This window comes from Talaromyces stipitatus, genomic scaffold (genome assembly GCF_000003125.1).
Source record: "Talaromyces stipitatus ATCC 10500 scf_1105507295541 genomic scaffold, whole genome shotgun sequence".
Taxonomy (NCBI): Eukaryota; Fungi; Ascomycota; class Eurotiomycetes; order Eurotiales; family Trichocomaceae; genus Talaromyces; species Talaromyces stipitatus.
Genome location: NW_002990115.1, coordinates 2,404,650 through 2,428,762, shown reverse-complemented (window position 1 = coordinate 2,428,762; position 24,113 = coordinate 2,404,650). Strand labels below are relative to the sequence as shown.

General features: G+C 46.5%; 7 protein-coding genes across 10 annotated transcripts, besides 2 other annotated features; 3 read left to right on the top strand and 4 right to left on the bottom strand.

Moving 5' to 3' along the window:
• The first annotated feature begins 2,157 nt into the window (after positions 1 to 2,157).
• Positions 2,158 to 4,228, top strand: TSTA_032220 (Arp2/3 complex subunit Arc16, putative). Of its 3 annotated transcripts, XM_002480353.1 has the most exons (4): positions 2,162 to 2,308; positions 2,372 to 2,381; positions 2,448 to 2,866; positions 2,950 to 4,228. In XM_002480353.1, exons 3-4 carry the CDS (start codon positions 2,508 to 2,510, stop codon positions 3,182 to 3,184), a joined length of 594 nt encoding a protein of 197 aa, XP_002480398.1. In that variant the 5' UTR covers positions 2,162 to 2,308; positions 2,372 to 2,381; positions 2,448 to 2,507; the 3' UTR covers positions 3,185 to 4,228. The 3 variants fall into 3 exon arrangements, with proteins under 3 accessions (XP_002480399.1, XP_002480400.1, XP_002480398.1); XM_002480354.1 differs by having other exon boundaries at positions 2,158 to 2,308; positions 2,372 to 2,866; XM_002480355.1 differs by having other exon boundaries at positions 2,158 to 2,866.
• Positions 2,940 to 4,626, bottom strand: TSTA_032210 (uncharacterized protein). Its single transcript, XM_002480352.1, has 2 exons — positions 4,300 to 4,626; positions 2,940 to 4,232 (listed from the first exon to the last, which is right to left on the bottom strand). Exons 1-2 carry the CDS (start codon positions 4,531 to 4,533, stop codon positions 3,387 to 3,389), a joined length of 1,080 nt encoding a protein of 359 aa, XP_002480397.1. The 5' UTR covers positions 4,534 to 4,626; the 3' UTR covers positions 2,940 to 3,386.
• Positions 4,627 to 5,059: 433 nt separating this feature from the next.
• Positions 5,060 to 7,103, top strand: TSTA_032200 (dynactin Arp1 p62 subunit RO2, putative; the record flags this gene model as incomplete). The annotated part of the gene is made up of 2 exons (XM_002480351.1): positions 5,060 to 5,436; positions 5,507 to 7,103. 2 exons carry the CDS (start codon positions 5,060 to 5,062, stop codon positions 7,101 to 7,103), a joined length of 1,974 nt encoding a protein of 657 aa, XP_002480396.1.
• Positions 7,104 to 7,178: 75 nt separating this feature from the next.
• On the bottom strand, positions 7,179 to 8,617 carry TSTA_032190 (40S ribosomal protein S7). The gene is made up of 3 exons (XM_002480350.1): positions 8,369 to 8,617; positions 8,038 to 8,120; positions 7,179 to 7,979 (listed from the first exon to the last, which is right to left on the bottom strand). The coding sequence occupies exons 1-3, from the start codon at positions 8,522 to 8,524 to the stop codon at positions 7,613 to 7,615; spliced, it is 606 nt and encodes a 201-aa protein (XP_002480395.1). The 5' UTR covers positions 8,525 to 8,617; the 3' UTR covers positions 7,179 to 7,612.
• A 187-nt stretch (positions 8,618 to 8,804) lies between these two features.
• On the bottom strand, positions 8,805 to 10,349 carry TSTA_032180 (RAB GTPase Vps21/Ypt51, putative). Of its 2 annotated transcripts, XM_002480348.1 has the most exons (4): positions 10,200 to 10,349; positions 9,919 to 10,066; positions 9,790 to 9,853; positions 8,805 to 9,732 (listed from the first exon to the last, which is right to left on the bottom strand). In XM_002480348.1, exons 2-4 carry the CDS (start codon positions 9,997 to 9,999, stop codon positions 9,092 to 9,094), a joined length of 786 nt encoding a protein of 261 aa, XP_002480393.1. In that variant the 5' UTR covers positions 10,000 to 10,066; positions 10,200 to 10,349; the 3' UTR covers positions 8,805 to 9,091. The 2 variants fall into 2 exon arrangements, with proteins under 2 accessions (XP_002480393.1, XP_002480394.1); XM_002480349.1 differs by having other exon boundaries at positions 9,919 to 10,349.
• A 3,188-nt stretch (positions 10,350 to 13,537) lies between these two features.
• Positions 13,538 to 13,562: a microsatellite.
• Positions 13,563 to 16,628: 3,066 nt separating this feature from the next.
• Positions 16,629 to 16,655: a microsatellite.
• A 2,375-nt stretch (positions 16,656 to 19,030) lies between these two features.
• Positions 19,031 to 20,925, bottom strand: TSTA_032170 (acetate kinase, putative). Its single transcript, XM_002480347.1, has 6 exons — positions 20,456 to 20,925; positions 20,089 to 20,403; positions 19,972 to 20,034; positions 19,843 to 19,915; positions 19,405 to 19,779; positions 19,031 to 19,334 (listed from the first exon to the last, which is right to left on the bottom strand). The coding sequence occupies exons 1-6, from the start codon at positions 20,830 to 20,832 to the stop codon at positions 19,290 to 19,292; spliced, it is 1,248 nt and encodes a 415-aa protein (XP_002480392.1). The 5' UTR covers positions 20,833 to 20,925; the 3' UTR covers positions 19,031 to 19,289.
• Positions 20,926 to 21,094: 169 nt separating this feature from the next.
• Positions 21,095 to 24,104, top strand: TSTA_032160 (phosphoketolase, putative). Its single transcript, XM_002480346.1, has 8 exons — positions 21,095 to 21,325; positions 21,386 to 21,460; positions 21,514 to 21,748; positions 21,798 to 21,950; positions 22,009 to 22,318; positions 22,373 to 22,993; positions 23,050 to 23,875; positions 23,946 to 24,104. Exons 1-8 carry the CDS (start codon positions 21,163 to 21,165, stop codon positions 23,981 to 23,983), a joined length of 2,421 nt encoding a protein of 806 aa, XP_002480391.1. The 5' UTR covers positions 21,095 to 21,162; the 3' UTR covers positions 23,984 to 24,104.
• The last annotated feature ends 9 nt before the right edge of the window (positions 24,105 to 24,113 follow it).

Genomic DNA, 24,113 nt, shown 5'->3' with positions numbered 1-24,113 from the left:
TGACGTTCAGATCTTTCTCTGATAACTATCCAGACGATAATCGTCCCCACGGAAATGGAAGCTCTCGCCTGTGTGACAACTCAACGAAAGATTGTCAGACTACCCCAGCTTTCAATGGTGCCTGGGCTCCTCCTCTCTGGAGCGAGCAGTGGGATCCGGATTGGACATCGTGGCTGGCCGGTATTTATTTTGACTCTGATAATCTGAATCAGTGGCAACCTGAAATGGTCGAGAAATTTCTATTTGAGGGTGACCCAGATTCAGGCCATAGAAGTGATATTATTAGAAAAAAATGGCATACATTCTCCGAGAGAATAGCATCGTCTGGCCATGTGACCCGAGTTAGTCTTTGGGCCGGCAGCAATCGTTCTTATGAGGTGTTTCTTTCTTCAGACGAAGCATATTGACAAAACCTCGCCGAGAATCTCCGCCAACGTACCCAACCAGGAACGCTCCCATCTAATGGCTTTCTTGTATTACCCCTTAGTCACCCACTTACCGAAATCACACCGGCTCGATGGAGGACGGTTATCTTCTGACGTGCTAATAGGACCTTTGCCTTCGGGCGTATTTCGAGCACTTCCAGCCGATATTTCCTCTGGTGCATCTACCTACCTTCCGTCGATCCAAAGAGAATGCCATCCTTTTCCCTCCATGTGTTGTATCGGGAGCCTATTTCTTGGTTCATCACAAGCAACGGCCCATGGCATTAGCATGTGGGCGCGTGAAGCAAAGTTATTCCATCACGAGGAATGTCTACCAGAAGTCGAAATTTCAGGTTTGAAAGACAATACAGAAGGAACTTGAAAGAGCTTGGGAAGCCTGGATTCGAAACGAGGAAAAGAAACGGTACAAAGATAGCTTATTTCTACATCTTGTGGTGCTGATCTGTGCATATTAGCATCACTTTAACTATCCACATTCATGATATTGAGCTGGCTAAGCTTCACCACCGTGAGCCAGTTCTCCTCCATTCAGCCAAATAGCTACCGCAACTGTCGCCTCCAATTCTATTTGCAGCTACCAACGCGGTTGTTTGGAAATCGGAGCTCCTCCGGAGGATGACACCATGCTTTGTTCCACCATCCCCGGCATATCAGAGTTTTTCCATCGATCGTTTTCAAGAGAAAATATCAGGAGATCTTCAAGCGTACGCTGTTCTAGGGGCAACCGGCGCTCTTCGAGAGGATCGTGATAACCGAGAAATTTGGCTCACGACAGTTAACATCTGTCAAGACCAACTATTGCAATGGTATTGAAGGTATTTTGAATCCAACAACTTACAATGCGAGTCATCCCAGCCATGACAATGTATAGCATCTACCCTGCTTTAAGTTACTTTGGCATTCCACGTTCATGCACCTTTACACTCACTTTGATGAACTCGAATGTGAGTGCGGACGAGAAGGCGAGGCTGCCTTACAGAAGAGCCTTATTTACGCCACATCATAGGCAAGATCGCTTGACGCCAAGCGTACTATTCTCCACGCAGCCGTTATTCAGAGCCATTTTCGATCGATGCCGCTTGGCGCTGAACCGCCAATCCATGTGCCTATGGTACTATACTATTGTGGAATTGCATGGGCTTGCTTCACTCGTTTTGGGTCCGCTGACCATAGTACCGAACATTATGATTTTCCCAAATTACGGATTCTAGGGATTGACCAGTCTGCTCTATTTCAGGGGAAATCTCGCGGTATAACAATGGGCACGTCGGTATCCGCACCGTTGTTCGAAGTCATCGATCTCCTGGGGAAGATTAGCCACTGGAAAATATCTCAGAGCTTTTCCACTACATTCCTGACATTAGTGGAAGATACCATCCTGTTTTGAACCGAGCCTTGTCTTCCTGCGATATGTGTGTGGTGAGGATAAGATGACGGTCACTGAAATTCGAAAGGACCTACAGTAGTATCTGAGATCACTTACTCCCAAGAAGTTTAGAATGAGCATCCATACTATGATATCGCACATTTGTTGACTGCCCGATAAGTAGGATTCGTAATTCCCTTGCAGTAACTTTTCTTCCTCATGTTATTCTAAATATAACCACAAAAAGAGTACGTAGGTTGGAGTTGACTTTATATTGCTGCCTCAGGCCACAACATAAACAGTTACCCAGATCCACCACAGCCACCGCGACATTATCTCCGCATTGGGTGTCTGCTCAACAACTTTTGACCGTGATTCCATGAGTTGTACCCCTCGCTATTGACAAATACCATCACGAGACACTCTACAGTATTTTAGAGTGGCGAAAGAACAGTCCAATCATTGTGCGCTCGCAATATTCTGTGTTTATGATTGCGTATGTGCCGTAACGACCCCCCGCAGTCGAATTAATAGGTGCCTATCGCTAATCATTGTCCAGCGATTGAGAAGTGAGCCACACTCACGCAACCTCATACTGGACAAAGTACCTGAATAATTACTCACGGCCGCTGAAGATCATACTACACAATCTCAGCATCCATCGTCCTTCCTCCGGACGCACACAACCGCCCACCATGGCCCAAATAAACTACCGCACCATCAACATCGATGTACTCGACCCTGAGTCATCTATCAATTTCCCCATGGACACTCTCCTCCCAGGAAGCCTCCCCGAACCAACGAATTCGTCCGCTGCTGCCTCTGTCGCGCAGCAAGTGCGTCAATTACTTCGAGGCGGTGATCCGGAAGGTGCTCTTAGACATGTGCTTGATACAGCTCCATTGGGCGGCGATGCGCAGGCAAAGGAAGTCCATTTAGCTACGGTCATTGATGTTCTTCAGGGTATTCGACAGGGAGAAATGCTGAAGGTTTTGGAGGGTGTGATAAGTGGTGATGGTGGTACTGAACGAGCGGATTGCTTGATGAAATACATGTACGTTCTTGAACGCTTGCTCGTATTCCCGCAATTCCTCTGGATGTAGATGCATGAACTAACGGAATTTGTCTAAAAAATAGCTACAAAGGCATGGCTGTACAGTCGTCTGCTAGCGGATCTCAGTCCCCTTCCTCGCGCAAGACTCTTTCTCCGCAAGCCACTGGCTCGGGATTCTCTCAGGTGCAGGCTCGCAACTTTGGCGAGGGCGGTGGTGGTCAGCATATGAGTGTGTTACTAAGTTGGCATGAGAAGCTTGTGGAGTTGACTGGGCACGGAACTATTGTTCGGGTCCTTACTGATCGTCGAACGGTTTAAGGTTGATAGGAGTTTATAGATTCAAGTCGTTTCAGTTGTGTGGTTGCGTATCTACTAAAAATTTCAAGTACAAGTTCTGATGACGGCTAATGCATGTCTACTAAATGGCGTGAAAAGACGATGATTCCTCTGCGAGGAATGTCTAATCCTCCAACTGTCGTACAATCGCAACTCATCCTGCCTGAAGTCTCGTTTCAGTCGTTTATTTCGGTCCAAAGTCACCTCCACCGAGGATATCCTTAAGATTGACCTCCCCGCTACCTCTCTTCAGAGGTTTTGGTTGTCCCGCTCCTTCTTTCCATCCTATCATAAAAATGATTCTGAATGTAGCCGGAATGCCACTTTGACCATGCTCAGCTTCGCCGATCTCCTCTTTATGTAGTTCTCGGTAGATAGCCTCATTTGCTAGAAGAACGTCCTTCGATAGAGTGCCCATTTGCACCGTCGCATTGCTCTCACCCATAGCCTGGAGATCTTCCATCAATGCGAAAGTGTTGGGGAAATCAACGACAATATCTTCAACATCTACAGTCAACATCTTGAAGCCTGCTTTTGTCAAAAGACCTCCAACGTCCCTGACATCAGCCAGCGGTGAGATATGTGGTATCACACCTCCACGACGTTCCATGTTGGCCAATTGCAGAGACGAACGGAGCTCAAAGAGTGTATCACCACCAAACATTGCTGCAATAAACGGACTATCGGGTTTGAGGATATTATTGATTTGCGCCAATAGAGATGGAAGGTCGTTGATCCAGTGGATGGAGAGAGACGACAAGACGGCATCGAATGTGTTTGCTTCGTAGGGTAAGGATTCGAGATCTGGAATTACTTCTCGATGGATAGACAATTGATCATTAAACTCAAGATCTGCATCACGGTGTAGCAGCGCATGCGACGTCTCGACACATGTGAGAGTGTCGATGCGGTTGGATAGAGGGGGCGATGATTCTACCGCAGGGTCTGGGTTTGGAGCTGTTAGAGCTCTTGCAATGTTGCAACTATTTGCGCCGAGGTCCAGGGTATTTGGAAAAGATCTTTTTATATCCTATTGACCAACAACAGAGGTCAGCGGCTCTCTAAGATAATGGCCCAAAGCAATGGTTGATGCGCACCAGTAACCTTTCGCATAATCTCTTTGCGACCTCATCTTTAATATAATCCACCTGACGACTTTGTTCGACATTTCGAGCAGCACGGTCTTTTTGCATATGTTTGACTGCTCTATTGAATACTTCGAACGTCGGTCGGCCAGGTGCCTGAACGGCATAATTCCTCGTATGCGTGGAGAATCTTGATAATAGCCGCCAGCGGCGTGGAATTTTTGTGACAGTAGAAGGAATGGACATGGCGCCTGCCTTGCTGTCTTGTCCGTTTCAATTGCCTGTGACTCAGTTGCTCATTGTCAAAGGATAAAATTGCTACTGTGTTGTCGTCGTGACGAAATATCATGGAGGTGACAAAATCCAATCATCATCCGATAATAATATACAGGCAGAAATATTAGACACTAGGCCATAAACGTACTAGTTAGATCCACCTGAGCTTAGCAGCCTTAGCTTAGCTCCGCGTGTTTTCCGCCAACAATCTCCGCCCCGCGTCTTTTGTACATTCACCTCGATTTCTATACCGGACTAATCGGTGCTCTGCAGCAAGAAACTCAGTTTGAATGGTCCCGAAATTGAAGGCAAAAACAACGTGGTTCTTGCATACCCCGGCCGAGTCAACTCTATCAGCTTGTATCCGACCAATATATCGACCTGTCGCGAGGTTTCAGGGGTTGCTGCTCGATGATAACAATACTATGATATAGATACCCACGCAGTTCAACAGTCGTCAGATCGTCATTATCGATACATAGTAGAACTTCTCGCAATGTCGCGCCCATTTCCATATACGTTTATTTCATGTCCGTGTGCGCAGCAAACCAGGTCCTCCAAACTCTCGAAACGAAACTCGCGCGAATTCTCACCCAAGAAACAATCCTCTCCGCGTAAACCCGCGGCAAATACGCAACAGCCAGAAGATCCCGATTTGGAGAATGATGAAAGTGATGAGGAATCCGAGCAAACGTTTAATCCGCGATCAGCTCGGGCCAATTTTTCGTTGTACCCGCCGGAACAATTATTATACTGCGAAGACTGCCATCAGATAAAGTGTCCGAGATGTATAACAGAAGAGACAGTTTGTTGGTACTGTCCGAATTGTCTCTTTGAGACACCCAGCAGCATGGTCCGAAGTGAAGGTAACAGGTAGGCTACCCTTTCAACGATCAATTGACCAATTGAAGTGGTTTTAGTAATAACTGAGAACATGCCACAGATGCGCTCGGAATTGCTTCAATTGTCCTGTTTGTACCGCTCCACTCTCAGTCACTACCCTGGAGAACACGATCGAAAACAGCGCACAACAAGGTCCATGGATCTTATCATGTGGATATTGCATGTGGACGACATTAGATATAGGTATTAAGTTCAGCAAACCTACCAACATCCGATCACAGCTCTCCAAAATGTATGAGGAGAAAGGACATGGCGGTTCTGTGCTCACTGGTGATACCAAATCGTCATTGTCTATGGGTGGTAATCTCGAGGAGTTGGAAAGTCCCACGACGGCGGAGGCTGAGGACAAGGAGGAGCCTTTAGCACAAGTGCAGCATGATCACACCGAGCTGGACACTAACGCAAGGTTTGCAGCCCTCAAACGTTTCTATACAAAGCAGATTGAAGATGCCTCCGTCTCAGCTACGGATCCGCTGGCATCGGATTTCGGGGCAGCATTCTCTTCGCCTAGCGCATTGAGTCGGATCATGTCAATCTATACGTCTTCATCGCATCTATATGGAGGTGGGGCTAAGAAAGCCAAGTCGAAACCTCCAGTGATGCGAGAAGCCCTCACTCCAGCCGAAGGCATCAAAGTAACCACAGGCGCAAAAGAGCGGACTGTCATCAATCGAATGGCATCGGATGATTGCACATGGGACGATATCCTTTCCAAGGAGCAGCGAGCGTTTCAAGATCCGGAGGCACGATTCATGGAGGAGCTTCGTCCATTACCAGTGTTACTACGCACGAAACGATCCAAGCGCTGCAAGTCGTGCAAACATATTTTAGTGAAACCGGAATTCAAACCTGCATCAACCCGATTTAGGATCCGACTCATTGCATTAAGCTATATTCCACTTCCTACAATACGACCACTTATGCCGGCAGCGTTGCCTGGACAATCAGTATCCGCCACATCGCTACTTCAACCCAATTTAGACTCTCTAACACCGCTTCGACCTATTCAGTACCTTCTCACATTGAAAAACCACATGTTTGACCCTGTCAATGTAACACTGGCCACCCCGTCAATTACCCCTGGGCGAATAGGGTCAAAAGTTACCATTCTCTGTCCGCAATTTGACCTGGGTGCAAACAGCGATGTATGGGATGAAGCTTTACAAGCGGGGCCGGCTGCACCGACATCCTCGTCAATAGCAACATTAACATCGTCAGCAGGACGAGCCGGGACTATAGCAGGTTCCGAAAGGGTGGCCGAAGCAGGCAAAGTCTGGGAAAAGGGTCGCAATTGGACAACGATAGTCATAGAAGTCGTCCCAGAGGTTTTACCTGGGACGGAGCAGCCTGGTGTACAGGGCAACGCTGGAAAGAAGAAAGACCCTGAGAACGAAGGAGATGATGAAGACGACATTCAACTACGGGAAGATGAAGACGTTCTCGAAATCCCTATCTTTGTGCATTTGGAATGGGATTCGGAAAATCAAATGGATCAGGATGATGGAGCTGGTGGGGATAAGAGTTCACTACGGGAAAGAGGCGGAGGGAGTGATGCTCAAAATCCGGACTCGATAAAGCGTGAATTGGCGTATTGGATGGTGCTTGGGGTGGGTAGGATATCTCCAAAGCTTTTCTAGTTAGTCTTCTCGACGCATAAATAGCAATGACCTGTCATGAGCTCTTCTACTATGGGGATGATAGGAAGAAGGTTGAATATTGAAATGCAGGGTTGTAATTCAGGGATATCAGGACCTAAACTCTCTAAGATCAGGCATTGCGAAGACCCCCTATCTCACACATCGTCTATATGGATTTGCACTTTTTCACACTCCAATAGATCTCTTCTCGATTTTCCCCCGCCTAGACTTGGATGTCAAACCCCATTCTTCACTCCGAATTCTCCATGCAACCGCCGTCACGAAATATGTAGAGTAAAAGAACAGAAGTATCCGGCAGAGATGATTGATTGATTCGGAATTACCAACAAAGTAATAAAAAAGGGGCTCCCATACGTTAGAAAAGACACACACACACACGTAATAAAAAGGATGAAATAGAAATATGAACTGTCATGTTTTCTTCATTCCAGGTATTTTTGAAAAGTTGGTATTTTTCATATTAAATCCCTTCTATTCATTTCATTTTTTTAGTAGTCGGCAGCGCTGCTCTGAGGGAACTCGAAAACAACATTGCGACCGGTCAATCGTCGGTAAACCTCGCCATAGGCATCGAGGCGGTGGTCAACACCACCACGCTCCTTCTCATCGAGAATGACCTTGATGGTCTTGCTGCCGTCCTCCTTGGTGCGGACACGCTTTCCAACAATCTCGACGGGGTAGACGATGTCGGAGAGGATGGCGTCGTGGACAGCGGTCAAAGTGCGAGAACGAGGACGCTTCTGGGTGAGGGTGTTGCGAGAGCGGACAGAGCGCTTGGGGCGGGGGAGGATACGGCGAGAAGCAATGATGATGACATGGCGGTCGGAGAATTTCTTCTCGAGCTCACGGGTCAATCTGTCTGAATGTCAGTTTTTGATGTCTTGTTGGTTGGTTGTTCCTCGAGAAAACGTACCGCTGCTGGATCTTGTGGAAGCCCTGGAGGAGAGGGACGGGAACGAAGATGGCAATAGCCTTCTTGCCATGGCCGACCTCAATCTGTAAATGTGCAATATACGTTAGCGAACAATTCTTCCCAGGCTGCAATTTTCTTCCGTATCGTGTTCAATGTGCAATCCGTAATTGTTCGAAAATGACCATAAGCCGACTGATTCCTCGTCTGCACGATAACTCGTAACATGCTTCCCATATAATGATGCGACTTTTCGGAACACTCCAGATGAACACCGTATTGAAACACGCAGTCGAAAAGCAACATCTCGTTCTGGGGAGAAAGAGTATCCTACCTCACGAGCAGAGACGAATTGAAGAGGGCGCAAAGAAGCCTTCAAGTCCTGGGTGTTGCTCTCGAGATCGAAAAGCGCATTAGCCAGGGAGGACTCCAACTCAGAAGGGCTCTGCTTCGAGGGCGAGTTGGCAGCAATCTTGTTGAGGGCAGCCATGATGTGTGTGTGCGAAACGAAAGGATTGAAATCTTCTTCCTTCGTGGGATTTGTCGTGAAGAAGGTCGTCGTTCGTTCGTTCGGTCGGTCGGCGGAGAGAGATTGAATCGCGGATTAGTTAAACGTCCAAACTCTCACACACAAATGTGCGTCGGCTTCCACCAGCCAATCGCGTGCCAGGGCTCTCGCTTAGGCGGGGTGCTAGGCTTTTTGCGGCTAGATTGAACCATTTTGGGAATAGTGGATCCCGTGATTTGGCCCGCCCTGATATCAAGATTCAACTGAATCAACTCCGATGAATTCGATGGACACTTTAATGATGATAATTGGTGGACGCTGGTAAACCAGTCAAACTAGACTATAGACAGTATGCGTGGCAGAGGCTCAAATAAGAATAATCAGTAATAATAGTAACAGAACGGACTCGGACGATATCAATAGCACATTCCAAATAGTTGTACGCCCACGAGACAATCAAAAGGGCCAAGCAAGCGAGCGACACGGTAAAAAGAGTGGTATGAAGATAGACAAAGAAACAAGTTTGGTCGTAAGCATCGAAAACAAATCTCAACATGCGCAGCCATCCTTTGGCGTAGCAACTGCACGGTCACCCAAGTTGACCCTAGAGGAATCATCGCCTGAACGACCGCCTCCGAGATTCGTTTGACCACCTCCGGGTCCAGATTTGGCGCCTTTCAAGCTCGTCTCTGGGATAGCGTTGGCAATGGCCGTGAAAACTTCAGCGACATTGTAGCCCGTTTTGGCACTAGTCTCAAAGAACAGGAGGCCTTCCTCCTCAGCATAAGTGCTTGCTTCCCTAGTAGAAATTTTTCGCGCATCCGTCGTGGTGGAAATATCATTGTTTTCAACCTCCTCATCGCCCTCAGCATCGGGACCCGGCACACCATTATTCTCGGCCTCTGCAGCATCTTCGTTCGCTTGACCAGCGCCTGAATCAGTCAAATCCAGCTTGTTTCCGACTAATGCAATAACGATGCCAGGGCTAGCTTGTCGCTGAAGTTCTGCTACCCAGTGTTTTGCCTTGACTAGCGATGCGGGCTTTGTGAGATCATATACGACCAGTGCGGCCTGGGCATTTCGGTAGTACATTGGGGCAAGAGAAGCGAATCGTTCTTGTCCGGCGGTATCCCATATTTCGAACTTGATCATTCGGGTTGGAAGAGAGCATTTTTGTGTCAAGAAGGCGGCTGTTCACAAAACTTTCGTCAGCATGGCGATTCTGTTTTGCCGCATAGTATACGTACCGCCTATCGTCGGTTCCTTGTTCTCTTGGAAATCATTGTTCACGAATCGCAAGACTAGCGATGACTGGATTTTAGCTTTCCATGTTAGCTTTGATCAGTCGATTATAGTAATTGCATGGATGACCACACCTTTCCAACGGCAGCTTCTCCGAGCAAGACCAGCTTGACGCTGCTGCTGGGCTTCGATCCAGCGGGGGCTGATTCCGGCATTGCTTCGGATGACGGTTTAGATGGAGGGTGTGCCGTATGCGCTATGGGCTTCTGGTAGAGACGGAAGCTATTTAAAAGCTATTAGTCCTTAGTATTCGACGGGAGCCTGTAAAAAGAGTGACGCCGAATTATCTGAGGCATGCGCGACTATCGTAGAGGCTGGCAGCGGGATTTCCAGCATCATTCATGCATGACCTTACCTGACTGAATCGGGAAATCTTTAGTAGAGATGGACACAAAACTCAATCACGTTGAGTATATCTGAAGCGCGGAACCGAACTGCTTGCAACAAATATAAGGATTAGTGGTGATTATGTGAAAGTTGACCTCCAGATTAACCATCCGGGTTCGGGATGTTGTTGAAGCTCTCGGACTAGAGACTCGTTGGGTTTAGCGGCTCGTTGACATCGGCCGGGTCACGGGACCGTTCACACTAACGAGGCAGGTTGACATCATACATCGCAACTGTAACTACTCTGTGCACCTCTTCAATTTAGGTTGATTAACTGGTTCTTTTGGTCTTTCAAACACCGTATCGCAGATACCTAAGCATTCCTACTTATCGCTTATTCTTGACTCTTACAACAACTGTCGTACCCGGTGTCATATGGATACTCTTGCAATTTTGAGATTCTTCCACGCAACTGGGCCGTCCCGTATACGTTCAAAGCGAGCTGCGCCTTGCTCGTGATCTGTTGATGTATTATCTAGATGAAGAGCCTCGGCGTTGGAGAAGGAAACTTTCTTGGAGCAGGATATTTGACCCCAGAAGAGATAGTGTTTTACTACCCAACTACCTCAAGAACTAACACGGGTTCTGGACGTAGCCAAGGGTGTAGTAGACAGCTTCTTTCAAGCTCTGCTGTTAAGCTGGTCGAGGCGACGAGCATGTATCCTGGCACATTTCGGAAGGATGATTGGATTAGGGAGCGCAGAGACTTGCCGGTGGGTATGGATTAGCGGACGAGCTATATGCAAATTTTTAGGATGCGCGTTTCCCGCCTCGAACGACAGGGCACGATATGATTGACGATCTTTAATCCTACGCAGTGAACTTTTTAGTTGCTATGTGGCCAGGGCATAACAAGTTGCCATTTCTACAAGCCAACACGATTCTGTCCATCTTAGGGCTGGGAATACGAAGCACAAGCCTGCAAACTCAGCCTATTCATGGTTCTTCCTTATTCCACCACATAATCTATGATATGCTCAATATAAAATAGACCCAACGCATTTAGCGAACTAAGAGAAATATGTACATAAGGCTGAGTCTGCGCTAACGGTTCCCCTCAGCCGGAACCAGTCCCAGCAGTACGGATCACTAATTTTTTCCAAATCGGGAAATCTTTTGCAAGATGGTCGCTTTTGAACTTTCGAACGCAACTGATATCGACAGGGATGCTTTATTGAGTTGACAGACCTGGGTGTATGATCTCATTCTAGCATCTTCAAAATAAATTTGTCAGTTGATGGCCAATTTTACCTAATTAAGTATCCTGCATGCCAGTGATATCGCCACGTACATACGCAGTTATACAAAACCAACTTTCGGAACCGAACTGATAATCTTGATAAGTAGGTTCTATGTCTAAATAAGAATGAAAGAAATAAACGGAACCCAGGCCCCGAATGCAAGTAATATATGAATAGATAAAAAGGAAAAAATTGTCATGATACATGTCCCGCTAACCCTTGAGAATCCTCCATAATAAAAACCAACGAAAGCAATTAATAGTAGACCAGGCCATTGAAGGGCCTAAAGACAATGGTCAAATATCCTGTGGCCCCGCAATGCTTCCAAAAAATATTGTACATGAGTATCTTGATTTGGCAAAAAAAAAAAGTGCAGAAGATGAAGGGAAATGAAAGATGTTGGTATGAAGAGAAAAGAAAAGTTGACCGCGAAGTCAAAAAGGTTCTAAGATCCTGGTATCTCCCAAATTTTTCGCTTGCCCATGAATAACCACCCAGTCTATATTTGAGAACGCCGTGTATTTGTGAAAATCAGATCCGATGCCGTGTAAAGGGGAAAAAGGAAAACTTTTGGTGTAGAGAAAATCCGAAACGAAGTGATGTTATGAGGCTCCGAAAGAGAAATCAAGTCGCATGTTGAATCGCCGAAAGTCGAGGTATTGATACAGGGGAATGGTGGTTGATTAAAAGGTTGGTAATTCGGAGTAAGAAATGGAAGCCAGTCCAGAAGCGAGCCATGTCGTAACGAATCACTTTCGAAGAAAATGTAAAGGATGAGATCTGCGAAGATGTATCAGTATGAGTCCAGTTTGTCTGCATGTTTATATTGAAACTCACAGAAAAGAAGACGCCGCATGGATGGTTGCCCTCATCTTTAATATTGCAATCTTGTTGGTCTTCTGAGGCACAAGGAACTCCGAGATGAGGTTCCGTAGATTCGGATTCGGAGTCTGCGTATCACGTCCCAGAAACTCATTGCATGTAATTTATGCGCGCTTTGGAGGCTTAGGTTGACCTGGTTTCTTAACACCAGTAGTATCGTAGGCACCACGACCCATGTTGATAGTAGCGGATCCCCGAGTAATCATTGTGTAGGGCTGTTGACAAGGCTGGTTAGCTGAAGGGTTTGAGAGATAGCGGATGCTGGCGGAGGAATGCTTGAAGTGCTGGGGAGGTTGATGATAGAATAGAAAGAGTTGATGAAGAGGGGGAGGAGGTAGTAGTATTTATGTTGTAGAGCTTCCTAACTCACCTTATGTGACAGGAGATATGCAGACATTCACCGTTTAAGACAGTGACAGTTGAGATCGCAGCGGAAAATTGCTATAAAGTTGGCTCCGTAACGGCCGGGATAGGGCAAACAAGCGGTGGAACACAGTAGGTTACCGGCAGACTGAATCCTGGGACTGAAACCGAGGCAAGAAGGAGAAAAAGGAAGTTCGCTTCACAAAGAAGAAAGAGAAGACTGAATGAATTTGGAGTCAAAAAGGTCGACAGTTCCGTCTTTTCGGGTGGTACCTAAGGAAGAGTTCCCGGAGAGCTTAGGCAGGAATGTGACGCCAACCAAGTGAAGTAAATAAAGTATTCGCTGTTTGTGGGCCAGGGGTGATTTTTGTGTGTTTTGTTGGACAGATCGCTTATGTATGTTCGTTGGCAATTTTCTGGGTTTCCTTTGTTTTTGAATTCTGCGGGATTGTAGTAATATTTCCCTTCACGCTTTGTTTTTCGCTTCTGTTCGGAGGTAGGGTTGGCTGAGATGTCGCCCCAATAAAACGTCGACAATGCAAACGAGTTGCAAAATTTGGGTCCGGATCAAATGCAAGTATTACAGGGCTTGTGGAACTTGAAACCCGACAAATGCTTTTGTGTTGAGCAAATCAAATGTGCACAGGCAAGGGAGACGTGTGCAGGTGAGATTAGGTGTGACACGGACGGCGGCGGAAGGCAGGAAAGAGAAGCCGCTGGATCAGAATTGATATATCGCAAGGGGAGGCAAGGTATTCGCTGTATGTAACTTATTATCAACCAGCAACAAGGGAGACGGACGTTTGGTGGTCTAGGCAGATCGCTCGTTCGTTCGTTCGTTCGTTTCGATGACGGGAAGGCAAACAGCAGGATTGGAGATCAGACTGCTATATGTACAATATAGTCAGGTACAAACTAAGGTTGGTAGGTTGCTTGTTGTTCGGGTTGTTGCGTTGTTTCCAATTATTATAGCCGGAACCGAGGGGATAGATATACGTAAATAGGACAATATTAAGGATAATAATATAACGAGACTCGCTAGAAGGCAGAACAAGCAATGAGCTGAAGGAGGGTGTGAGAGTAGGAAAAAGGAATGCAAGAGAGAGATGCTGCCATAATAACAGAAAAAGAGAAAGCTAGCAAGAGCAGTCACATAGACAGGTAGATCGAGGAAGGGGGATATATTAATTATACATATAATACAGGCTTGTTATTCGTCTCATTTTTGTTATTTACGTTATTTATTTTAGTTTTGTGTTTTTTTTTTTTTTGTCCCATCCTATTTACTTTTAATTTTCTGGCCTCCCTCGTTCCCCGGGGCGCTTTTTTACCCCTGCCTAGCATGGATGGATTCATTGATGGGACGGATAAGTACCGTAACTTATCTCTTTTGCTCTATCGGGGCTAGTTCTTAGTATCTTTGCTTTTTTTTTTCCTCTCTCTCGTCTTTTTGTCACTTTCCGACTAAGGTTTATGGATGTGGATTTCCTGAGTGGATCGGCGGCGAGTCGCCAGTTGTAGCAAGTTGAGCAAGTTCGCAGACAATTCTCTACAGAGTCATGCAAGCATCTTTCCCAGGAGCAAGGTTGGTTCCTGGATGCCTAAGTAGTAAGGCGCGTACCCCCTTGCCCCTGACGGCTGTGCTTATCCTGTTTTGGGCTAGCCCGGTACGGCAGTAGGTATTGATACTAGCCTCAACAGGGAAATATTCAGTACAAAGAACTAAACACCGTATCGCTCTGTATTGGGTTTCCTGCTTTCTTTGGATGAAAGAAGAGGATACATATGACTCTTCAATTCATCGATCGATTACTGCCTGGCTAAAGAGAGTAGAAAGACTATGCTGCGGACATCAGATGGGTAGGAAATGTGTATGTTACATACCTGGGACGCGATAAGTAGGAGTGGATTCTTAGTCATTCTTAGTCGAAAAAGCGCCCCATTTCTGGAACATTTCCCAACACGGTATCTAGTATTTTTCAGGTTCAATCCTTGAAAGAAAGGCTGCAAAAAGATAAAATCATTTATATTCCGAGATGAACCCGGATGACCGTGACTGATAAATCTCGCCATTGGCTGTTATATACGTAAGTTGTTTTAGGCCCCAACGGTGCTGGACAGTTAGCAAGCCAGGGAAAGCCACCATGACATGTCCACAGTCCTGGTATCAGAGCCGCGATGTCTAGACTGCGTCAGTCTCGCGTGGCTCACCCACTTTTTACGCTTTCTACTTTCCGGGCTGTACGACGGAGGACGGATGACTGTCTCATGGATCTTTCTTTCTGCGCGTTACGTGTTCTGTGGCCGGGTCGGCCAGGCCTACCCTGGTCTTCTTTATTAGTCAGTACCGAGGTACTGAAGTAGCTTAATCGGGGAAGCAGGTGATCACTTCTAGTCTTTCTATCGGCGAATTCGATCAGGTGTTGGCGTGATAAGAGACGAAATCATCCTGCATCCTGCAAGCTGCAGCCCTATTGAGGGGAAATACTTCTAGTATCTCGTACGGGAGTGGTTGGTACAAACCCGTTCTCAACTTCTCAAACATAGTTCACTTTCTCTTTGGTGGTACGTACTAGTGCCACCTGGGCTTTAGCCTTTCAGTAGCGACTCCAGCGAGCTTGGGATCCCATCCTACTGGCCAGCAAAAAAAAAAACGGAGCAATTCACGGGTTTCACTACGTTACCGCGGTCCTACCCGCCCTGGCCGTTGTAGTTGGCCAGGGGAAATCCCGTCCCATTTCCAATCCCAAGAAACTCCACTGATGTCCACAGAGCCCACTTTCTCCTTTTCTGTTTCCATCATCCGTTGGGGTGCATATGCTTCCCGTGTGCTTCTAGGCTTCTAGCTGATTTCTAGCGCTGTTCTATAGCAACCACTCCCTTGGAGACGGACTTCTGGAACGTTGTCCACTCGCCTCACTATATGGAGTACTCCGTACACTGTCGTACAATAATATTCCCTCGCACGGTCTATATCAAGGCATGCGTACGAGAGGCTAAGAGGGCTCATGTCGGGAAATGTATTTCCACTTTAGCCGAGACGAAGCTTTACGGGGCACACGTGCTAAAAGGGAATATCCGGTGGCCGAACAGTCCGACAGCCGACCTTTGATAGGATTCTGTCTCTAGCAGCATAAAGTCCATTTTATACACTGTAACAGTCAATGTCTCATGAAACAAAAAATGTTTCTGTAGTACGTACCAACAGACAGGAAACGTGGCAAAATCGAGATCGTACGGCTTTGTCGGCGTTCTAAAGTTCTGTAGGATTCCGACCGTTGTCGATAGCAATCAATCATGGAATCATGCCGACGCCCTTAACAGACTAGACATATTACTACACTAAGACTGGGATCTGGAGATACGTACTAATCTGCTCTTTAGCTTTTTGTGTTTCATATGTCCAGAGGGCTGAGCGGGTATTGCCGCGCGGTATCTTACCATCGCGATGTCAGAAAAGTATGTAATTTACTTACGATGTTACGGAGTACCTCGTTATGTCATGGTGCATTGGAGTAATTCCGGGACTTGATATGACTCTGCAGAAAAAAGCAATTCTGGGGAAGATCCGTCTGTCTGGTACGATCTTCTGTCTCCGTGCTTCCACGTAAAAAGACTGGCAAGGTAATAAATGATTTGCGATCGCAATATTAATGTGTGGATTGCGTTAACACCCTTTACGCCGTCGCTATACATGTCGGTCCTACTCAAAAAACCTTCAGGTTTACAGGCCCGACCTGAAGGAATGGATCCCAGTGGATACGTACGACACAGAATTGATCGGGGAAGAGAAGCCGGGAGTCCGAAGTATGCAAAGAGCAAACCCAGCATCCTGGGTCTGTGGATATGGATCGTCCACAAACTGAATCGTACATGAGACTATCCTCCCTAGCTGTGTACCTGCAGATTCTTTTTTATTTTTATTTTTATTTCTATTTCGGTTTTTTTCTTTGGTTGATTTCTGGCTGTTTAGCTCCAATGATTTGTCGCTGTCACCTTGATCATAGAGTCCATCGAATTGGTACGTGTCATGTTTCGTGTACCATAGTAACTAGCCTGTACCTCGGCAGCGTCTAATGCAAGGCCCAGACTAGAATAGATGCCCACAGGATTTCATACAATCTGTCACTATGATTGACTGCTAGGGCTCTGCCGTTGCTGATCATTTGACAATTAAATCCAGCAAAGTGGCGGCGCTATACTTTCTCGATCAGGTACCTGCGATGCAGATTAGCAGACTATGTAGTATATCCCAAGCGAGTAGGGGATAAGTACTTGAAAATCTTCAGCTACCTGACATCGTACCATCGAGCCAATAGATGTTCCGTCTGAGAGAAAATGGAAGGCGTTCCTGGAGTTACCAATTCGTTGGGACTGAGTTTATTTGAGCGTGCATCAGTATAGTGTGTAATCGACCTACCCCTTTTGATACTCTCCTTCATTCCTTTCCTTTTCCTGGAATGAGCTTGATTTCTGACGCGATATCTACAATACATTGCCAACACCACTCTCAAAATTTCTTAACTATGAGGCTTTTTTCTTTTATTTTCTTAATTTTTTTTTCCTCTCATGGATCCTAGCTTCAAACAAGTTTTTCTGTCAAAATTGTCAATAATGATGAATCCCTGTCATATCACTACCCAGCCTTCCGAACGGCACAACCCTGTCTAGAGTAAAGGTTAGAAGCATTCCCAGGACTCTGGTTTCGATACGTAGCCTCGATGTGTCTCAATTCTCTCTCAAGACTCAAAACTCAAAACAGTCCGTACCAGACGCAGTACCCACCAAGGACTTTTCAGTACCGACCTATTCCGGCAAGTCAAGCAACAGCAACCAACGGAGCGACCCGAGCGGAAGACGTCCCGCGCTGCAACTAGCGACTCACTAACAATCAAGTGGGCTGGAACTAAGTCTGCGCCATCACTTGTGAGCCGCTCAGTTGGTACGGAGTACGGTTACTATGGTATGCCCTGGTTTTGGAGGAGAGGTGGCTGGGCTGGACCGACTGGTCCAGGCTGTCGATAATGGGGCTTAGATTTTTGAATCCTATTTTTGTGTGGGTTTCTCTCCTTTTACGTCCGTAACTGGATGCATCTCTCGCTAATCGCTCAAATTTGATGAATCGAGTATGGACTGTGGATAGTTAGGGCTAATCCAACTAACTACTACTATCAGGGATCAGGGAAGTCGGGAAGAATGGGATTTCTTTCTTATTAAAATTCTTTGTCTGATTCTCAACTCATAATTTGGTCTTTCAGGGCATCTATTCGATATTCTGGTTTTGGATATTTCATTCATCAATTATGGTCTCGGGGAAATGTACGGACCAGATCCAGCCAGACGGTATTCGACCACCTACCTAATATGGCAACGGATTGTTCTCGTTGATTCGTGAGTAGGCATCGCCCATGAATCATGCTCAAATTGAGATGATATATCAACATCTGCGCTGCTGACGAGTTTCAATGTTCCTTTGTCTGTAAGTCCCCATACCCATAAATGGTACTTACTATTTACTGCGGATTACAATCACTCCCTTCCAGTACCTAGGTAGGGCCGTCGCAGATTTGAATCGGACAAAATAAACCAAGTGCCATACACATACTGGAGTCTTCCAAGTAAGCTCTTTGTCTATTCTCCGACACCGGTGCAAATAATCAGAGTTCCTACTTATCAAAGCAGTCGAATCGTGGTACCATTGCTGCGGGACGGGCCGGCGATCACTCAATGCGAGATAGAGAACATCAACCTTTGTTTAGACGAACAATGAAATCGACGGATTTACAAAGAAAGAACGCCCGATATTTTCTAAATACCAATGAGAGGCATCAAAGGTTTTTGGTCTTTTTGAGATGTACATTTCGAACTAGTCATTTCTTACAGCCCATCTTTCAAGTTAGCAGCCATGGATGATCGATTGAGATCATGCCTGAAGCTATCTATGTATTTTCGAAAGTAGTACAGTACGCCGATAATTCGACTAAACTACGAGATCGACAAGGGCCTGCATACACACCACGAACAACTCAAACATGACTGCCAGCCCGATTCTGATATGTGCTAACATTTTTACCCTCTTGTCAAATGACACAATACATGCCCGACCGTATGTAGATACGGAGGATGTTGTTTCAAATACGCTATTATGTATCAATTTTCTCCTTTCACAGGGAATATTTCCATCGCGCCGAAAGCGCCGAAAGTTGTACGTAGAGGACGCCTATCTCCGAGCCAGCCACCAATGGCCCCCCCAAAATCTGAAGCCGTGTCATTTGACCCCCGGATTACTTCGGTATTTACGAATCTGAATTAAGAAAGTGTATTTTATAGCCCGATTTCAAGGTGGTGGTAAAGAGAGCTGAATCCGAAACATGTTCCAATTCGGGAAATTGACTGGGAGTTGGTAACACTGTGCATACTCCCAATGGCGTGGGTTTGAATGAATGGGTGCCAGGCAAAGTCGAGAATATGATTCTCGGATATTCATCTATGGCCAAGTTCAAATTGCACAATAAGTATCCAAGATTATGTACTACACGCCTTGCTGAAATCACCGCCAAGTAGGAAACGTTTCACACCATCTTCAGCTCCTCAAGGGTATGGTAAGCCATCTCGAACTACACCACGTCAGCTCATGGCATCATACACACGAAACTCAGATTGCTAATTCAAATCTGATAGGCTTACCTGTTCATCCGTTTGACATATCAAAACTCGCGGCCCCTTGTCCGACTTGGTGACATCGGTCACTGAATTGTCGTTGGCAATCCCTTTCTCATTCTTCTCCAGATCAACGTCGAATCCAAGACAGTTGCATTGTTGAGTAACCGCTCGACGTAGCAGGGCGCTCTTCTCTCCAATACCACCGGCAAACACTACTGCATCCAACTGGCCTTGGAGCTTGACGTAGTAGTTGCCTAAATATCCGGATATCCTATCAACGACGATATCAAAGGCGAGCTTGTGGTTTTCCGTCGGTGGGTTCTCGACTGCTATTTGCGCAAAGTCCGTGGTACCTGTCAGCCCTTTCCAGCCGGATTTCTTATTGAGAATTTCTTCTGCCTACTCAAGTTAGTGCTTAGTCCTGCATTTCTGGTTGGGCCGCCTTGTATGTAGACTACTTACTGTGCTGATGTGCATTTCTTTCGTGCTTGCAGGACTGAGACTACTAGCGTTGCTTGTATAGTGGAATACGAGACTATGAACGAGAACATTAGGTCTATACTCCTACGATAGAAATGTTAGACCACCTACCTAGGGTCAATATCGCCACTTCGAGTGGCCCCCGGCAGTCCAGCTAAGGGGGTCAGTCCCATGCTAGACGTGGATCAGTATCAGGGAGAATATCCAAGTCAGTAGGGTGATCCTTACGAGGTATCTATAGACTTCCCATCCTTGATAGCACAAATCGATGCTCCGCTCCCGATATGCATGACGATAAGATTTGTTTGTTCCTTCGGCTTGCCGAGGAACTGCGCGACTGATCGAAGAATGAACGAGTAGCTGATTCCATGAAATCCATACTTGCGCAATCCTCTCTTCTCTGCGACCTCCTGGTCGATGGGGTACGTGCGAACATGTAGTGGTAGGCTCCGGTGGAAGGCCGAGTCAAAATGCGCAATGTTTTTCACGTTGGGTAACTCTTTTCGGCATGTGCGAATGATTTCTAGAGCTGAGAAGTTGTGTCTAAACAATTGATGATTAGCTCGCTAAATACCAATCGCGCGAAATTGCTTACAGCGGGGCCAGGTCCTCAATCTCCTCCAAACGATGGTACGTCGAGTCATCTATCACAATCGCCTCTGTATAGTCTCCGCCATGTACTACTCTGTGGCAGATGCAGGCCAAATCGTCGACGTTCGCTATCTCCGAGATCTCCGCATCAGACAGACATCGCTCTAACAAGTACTTGAATGCTTTGGGCGGGGTATCGAGGGTCTCATCGAGCTTCTCCTTTTTATCGCCGGAACTCTTGCTGTATTTGAGTGTCTGTGGCGGCGATGTTATTCCCGAGACTTGAGCGTCTACGATCGGCACTGGAGGGTTCTGGGATCTGTAGAACGTCATCTTGACAGACGACGAGCCTGCATTGACGGACAGGATGATTTTGGCCATTTTGTTTGTCAGTTGGATCTACTCACAGAGTATAGAATTAGTGATGAATGAATGAATGAATTATAATAAAAACGATGCCGTCGTACGTTGTCCAAATTGGCAAGAGCGACCAACACCTGATGGCCGCCTCGTACCTTCCTTCCCCGCCGACGAAACAATGACGTCGTGGGCGATACGGACCAAGCTCCAAGCTTGCCTCAATTCATGTCAACATTTTATTCTTTTTTCTCTGTTTCCTTGAGTCTTACCAGATGCTGCATCTATACCAACTCGTGTCGACTGCTGCGAATTGCTTCTTCCATCTTCAGCCCTAAGACAAGCGGTCCAAAAATGCCTGGCGAAGTGATAGACCAGCCAAACCCACCTCCATTGCCATCAGATCTCCCTGAAGAGCTCGACAAATTTGCTGTGCAGCTCCAGAAGATCTCTCTCGACCAGAAAGACTACGATGACTTGGCTAAATTTCGAAGGGCGGCATGTTATATCGCTGCTGGTGAGGATCTCCCTATCACGACGCATTATACCGAGAAACGGGGCTGACGCTTTTCACCAGCAATGATATTTTTACAGGACAATGTGTACCTAAAGAGAGAGATTAAACCAGAGGATATCAAACCTCGATTGTTGGGTATGTCTGTGATGCGGGCTTTTCACGATTTCATTCCCTAACAAGTGTTACAGGTCACTGGGGAACATGCCCAGGTTTGATCCTGGTTTATTCCCACCTCAATTACCTGATAACTAAATATGATTACGATATGCTATATGTAGTTGGACCGGGTCATGGAGCTCCTGCAATTCTAGCCTCTGTTTGGCTTGAAGGTTCTCTCGAGAAGTTCTTCCCTCAGTACTCTCGCGATACCAAGGGACTTTCCAATCTCATTACCAGATTCAGTACCACATCCGGCTTACCAAGGTATGTTATGTATTTCCACATCACTGGTATACTGTGCTGATACTTGCAGTCATATCAATGCGGAAACTCCAGGAGCCATCCACGAGGGAGGCGAACTGGGTTATGCACTTGCGGTTTCGTTCGGTGCGGTTATGGACAACCCAGATCTCATTGTCACATGTGTCATTGGAGATGGTGAAGCAGAGAGTGGTCCCACAGCCACGTAGGATTCGCCCCTTTTACGAGACATGATAGCACTTCGTAGCTAACTGTCAAATCAGGAGCTGGCACGCGGCGAAGTATATTGATCCGAAAGAATCTGGTGCGGTCTTGCCAATAGTGCATGTCAATGGCTTCAAGATCAGCGAAAGAACGGTCTATGGATGTATGGACAATCGAGAACTGACCGCGCTGTTCCTCGGATATGGCTATCAGCCCCGATTTGTTGAGAACCTTGACGACATCGACACTGATATGCACACTTCAATGGTTTGGGCGGTTGGAGAAATCCGCCGTATTCAAAAGGCAGCTCGCGAAGGAAAGCCTCTGAGCAAGCCTAGATGGCCCGTTTTGATCCTACGGACACCTAAGGTATGTCTCCTGATGCGCTTGCTCGCTCGTGCCTGTGCTAATAAGTGTCGATAGGGATGGTCTGGACCAAAAAAGATCCATGGAGAGTTCATTGAGGGCTCCTTCCACTCCCACCAAGTTCCTCTTCCAAAAGCTAAAAAAGACAAGGAAGAGCTTCAAGCTCTTCAAGACTGGCTTACCTCTTATAAACCAGAGGATCTTTTCAATGAACAAGGCGGCCCAATTGATGCGATTACTTCAATCATCCCAAAGACAGATAGCAAGAAGCTCGGCCAGCGTATTGAGTCCTATGGCAACTACAAACCTCTTGAGATGCCTAACTGGAAACATTTCGTGGTCTCCAAAGGCTCCTACGAGAGTTCGATGAAGACTATCGGAAAGTTTATTGACGAAGTATTTGTCAAGAATCCTCAAACAGCAAGGCTTTTCAGCCCTGACGAACTAGAAAGCAATAAGTTAGATGCTGCCCTGGCTCACACTGGGCGAAACTTCCAGTGGGATCAATTTTCACGCAACAAGGGTGGCCGTGTTATTGAAGTTTTGAGCGAGCACATGTGTCAAGGTTTCATGCAGGGCTACACTCTTACTGGGCGAACCGCTATCTTCCCGACTTATGAAAGCTTCCTCGGTATTGTCCACACGATGATGGTACAATACAGTAAGTTTAACAAGATGGTGAGTCTAGTTATTCTACCTTCCTGATTTGAGTATGTCTAATTGACGCATTCGAGGCACGTGAAACGAGATGGCACAGCGATATTGCGAGCATCAATTACATTGAAACGAGCACTTGGACTCGCCAGGAGCATAATGGGTTCTCGCATCAGAATCCTTCTTTCATTGGTGCAGTGCTCAAACTCAAGCCTTACGCAGCAAGAGTCTATCTGCCACCAGACGCCAATACTTTCTTATCCGCACTTGACCACTGTCTTCGATCCAGGAATTATGTTAATCTCATGGTCGGGTCAAAACAGCCCACTCCAGTGTTCCTCAGTCCCGAGGAAGCAGCTATTCATTGTCGGGCCGGTGCATCTATCTGGAAGTTCTGCAGCACTGACGATGGCCTAGACCCAGACATCGTGCTGGTTGGCATCGGTAGCGAACTCATGTTCGAGGTCATATACGCCGCATCAATTCTACGCAAACGGGTACCGGAGTTGAGAGTGCGTGTCGTGAATGTCATCGATCTCATGATCCTCGAAAACCAAGGTGCACACCCACATGCTCTATCAACCGACGGATTTGATGCGCTCTTCACCCCTGATCTCCCAATTCATTTCAACTACCATGGCTATAACACAGAGTTACAAGGTCTACTTTTTGGGCGTCCCAATCTCGATCGTGTGAGTATTGCGGGATATATCGAAGAAGGAAGTACCACTACGCCATTCAACATGATGCTCGTCAACAAGGTTTCGCGGTTCCATGTTGCAAGAGCCGCTGTTGAAGGAGCAGCGAAGCGGAATGAGAAGATCCGTCTGAGACTCCAGGAATTGATAAGTGAGCTGGATACGAATATCAGAGAGACTACCAAGTACATTGTTGAGCATGGAACCGGTACGTTCATTCCTATACTAGTGTAACCCTGAAGAAGAAGAAGGAACAAATTGACTGACTGTCCTCGCAGATCCCGAAGACATGTACGGTATGCCAAAGTTTGGCTGAAGATAGAAATAGGAAATCTGCAATATCTCCCGCTATAGAAATGTTGGTCTGTCTAAATATCATGAATAATGTCATTAGTACGTTGAAAATAGATTGCAATGAATTTTACTTTTTATCATACTAATCTGAA

Coding starts and splice junctions, on each gene's coding strand:
- TSTA_032220 (XM_002480354.1), top strand. CDS start 2,508: ATGGCCCAAATAAACTACCGCACCATCAACATCGATGTACTCGACCCT. Junction 2,867..2,949: donor GATTGCTTGATGAAATACAT/GTACGTTCTTGA, acceptor TCTAAAAAATAG/CTACAAAGGCATGGCTGTAC.
- TSTA_032210 (XM_002480352.1), bottom strand. CDS start 4,533: ATGTCCATTCCTTCTACTGTCACAAAAATTCCACGCCGCTGGCGGCTA. Junction 4,233..4,299: donor GATTATGCGAAAGGTTACTG/GTGCGCATCAAC, acceptor GTTGGTCAATAG/GATATAAAAAGATCTTTTCC.
- TSTA_032190 (XM_002480350.1), bottom strand. CDS start 8,524: ATGGCTGCCCTCAACAAGATTGCTGCCAACTCGCCCTCGAAGCAGAGC. Junction 8,121..8,368: donor AATTCGTCTCTGCTCGTGAG/GTAGGATACTCT, acceptor GCACATTTACAG/ATTGAGGTCGGCCATGGCAA. Junction 7,980..8,037: donor TTCCACAAGATCCAGCAGCG/GTACGTTTTCTC, acceptor ACATTCAGACAG/ATTGACCCGTGAGCTCGAGA.
- TSTA_032180 (XM_002480349.1), bottom strand. CDS start 9,999: ATGCCGGAATCAGCCCCCGCTGGATCGAAGCCCAGCAGCAGCGTCAAG. Junction 9,854..9,918: donor GAGAAGCTGCCGTTGGAAAG/GTGTGGTCATCC, acceptor GCTAAAATCCAG/TCATCGCTAGTCTTGCGATT. Junction 9,733..9,789: donor CAAGGAACCGACGATAGGCG/GTACGTATACTA, acceptor TTTTGTGAACAG/CCGCCTTCTTGACACAAAAA.
- TSTA_032170 (XM_002480347.1), bottom strand. CDS start 20,832: ATGGCCAAAATCATCCTGTCCGTCAATGCAGGCTCGTCGTCTGTCAAG. Junction 20,404..20,455: donor ATTGAGGACCTGGCCCCGCT/GTAAGCAATTTC, acceptor TCAATTGTTTAG/ACACAACTTCTCAGCTCTAG. Junction 19,780..19,842: donor AAGAAATGCACATCAGCACA/GTAAGTAGTCTA, acceptor TAACTTGAGTAG/GCAGAAGAAATTCTCAATAA.
- TSTA_032160 (XM_002480346.1), top strand. CDS start 21,163: ATGCCTGGCGAAGTGATAGACCAGCCAAACCCACCTCCATTGCCATCA. Junction 21,951..22,008: donor GAGAGTGGTCCCACAGCCAC/GTAGGATTCGCC, acceptor CTGTCAAATCAG/GAGCTGGCACGCGGCGAAGT. Junction 22,994..23,049: donor ACAGTAAGTTTAACAAGATG/GTGAGTCTAGTT, acceptor GACGCATTCGAG/GCACGTGAAACGAGATGGCA.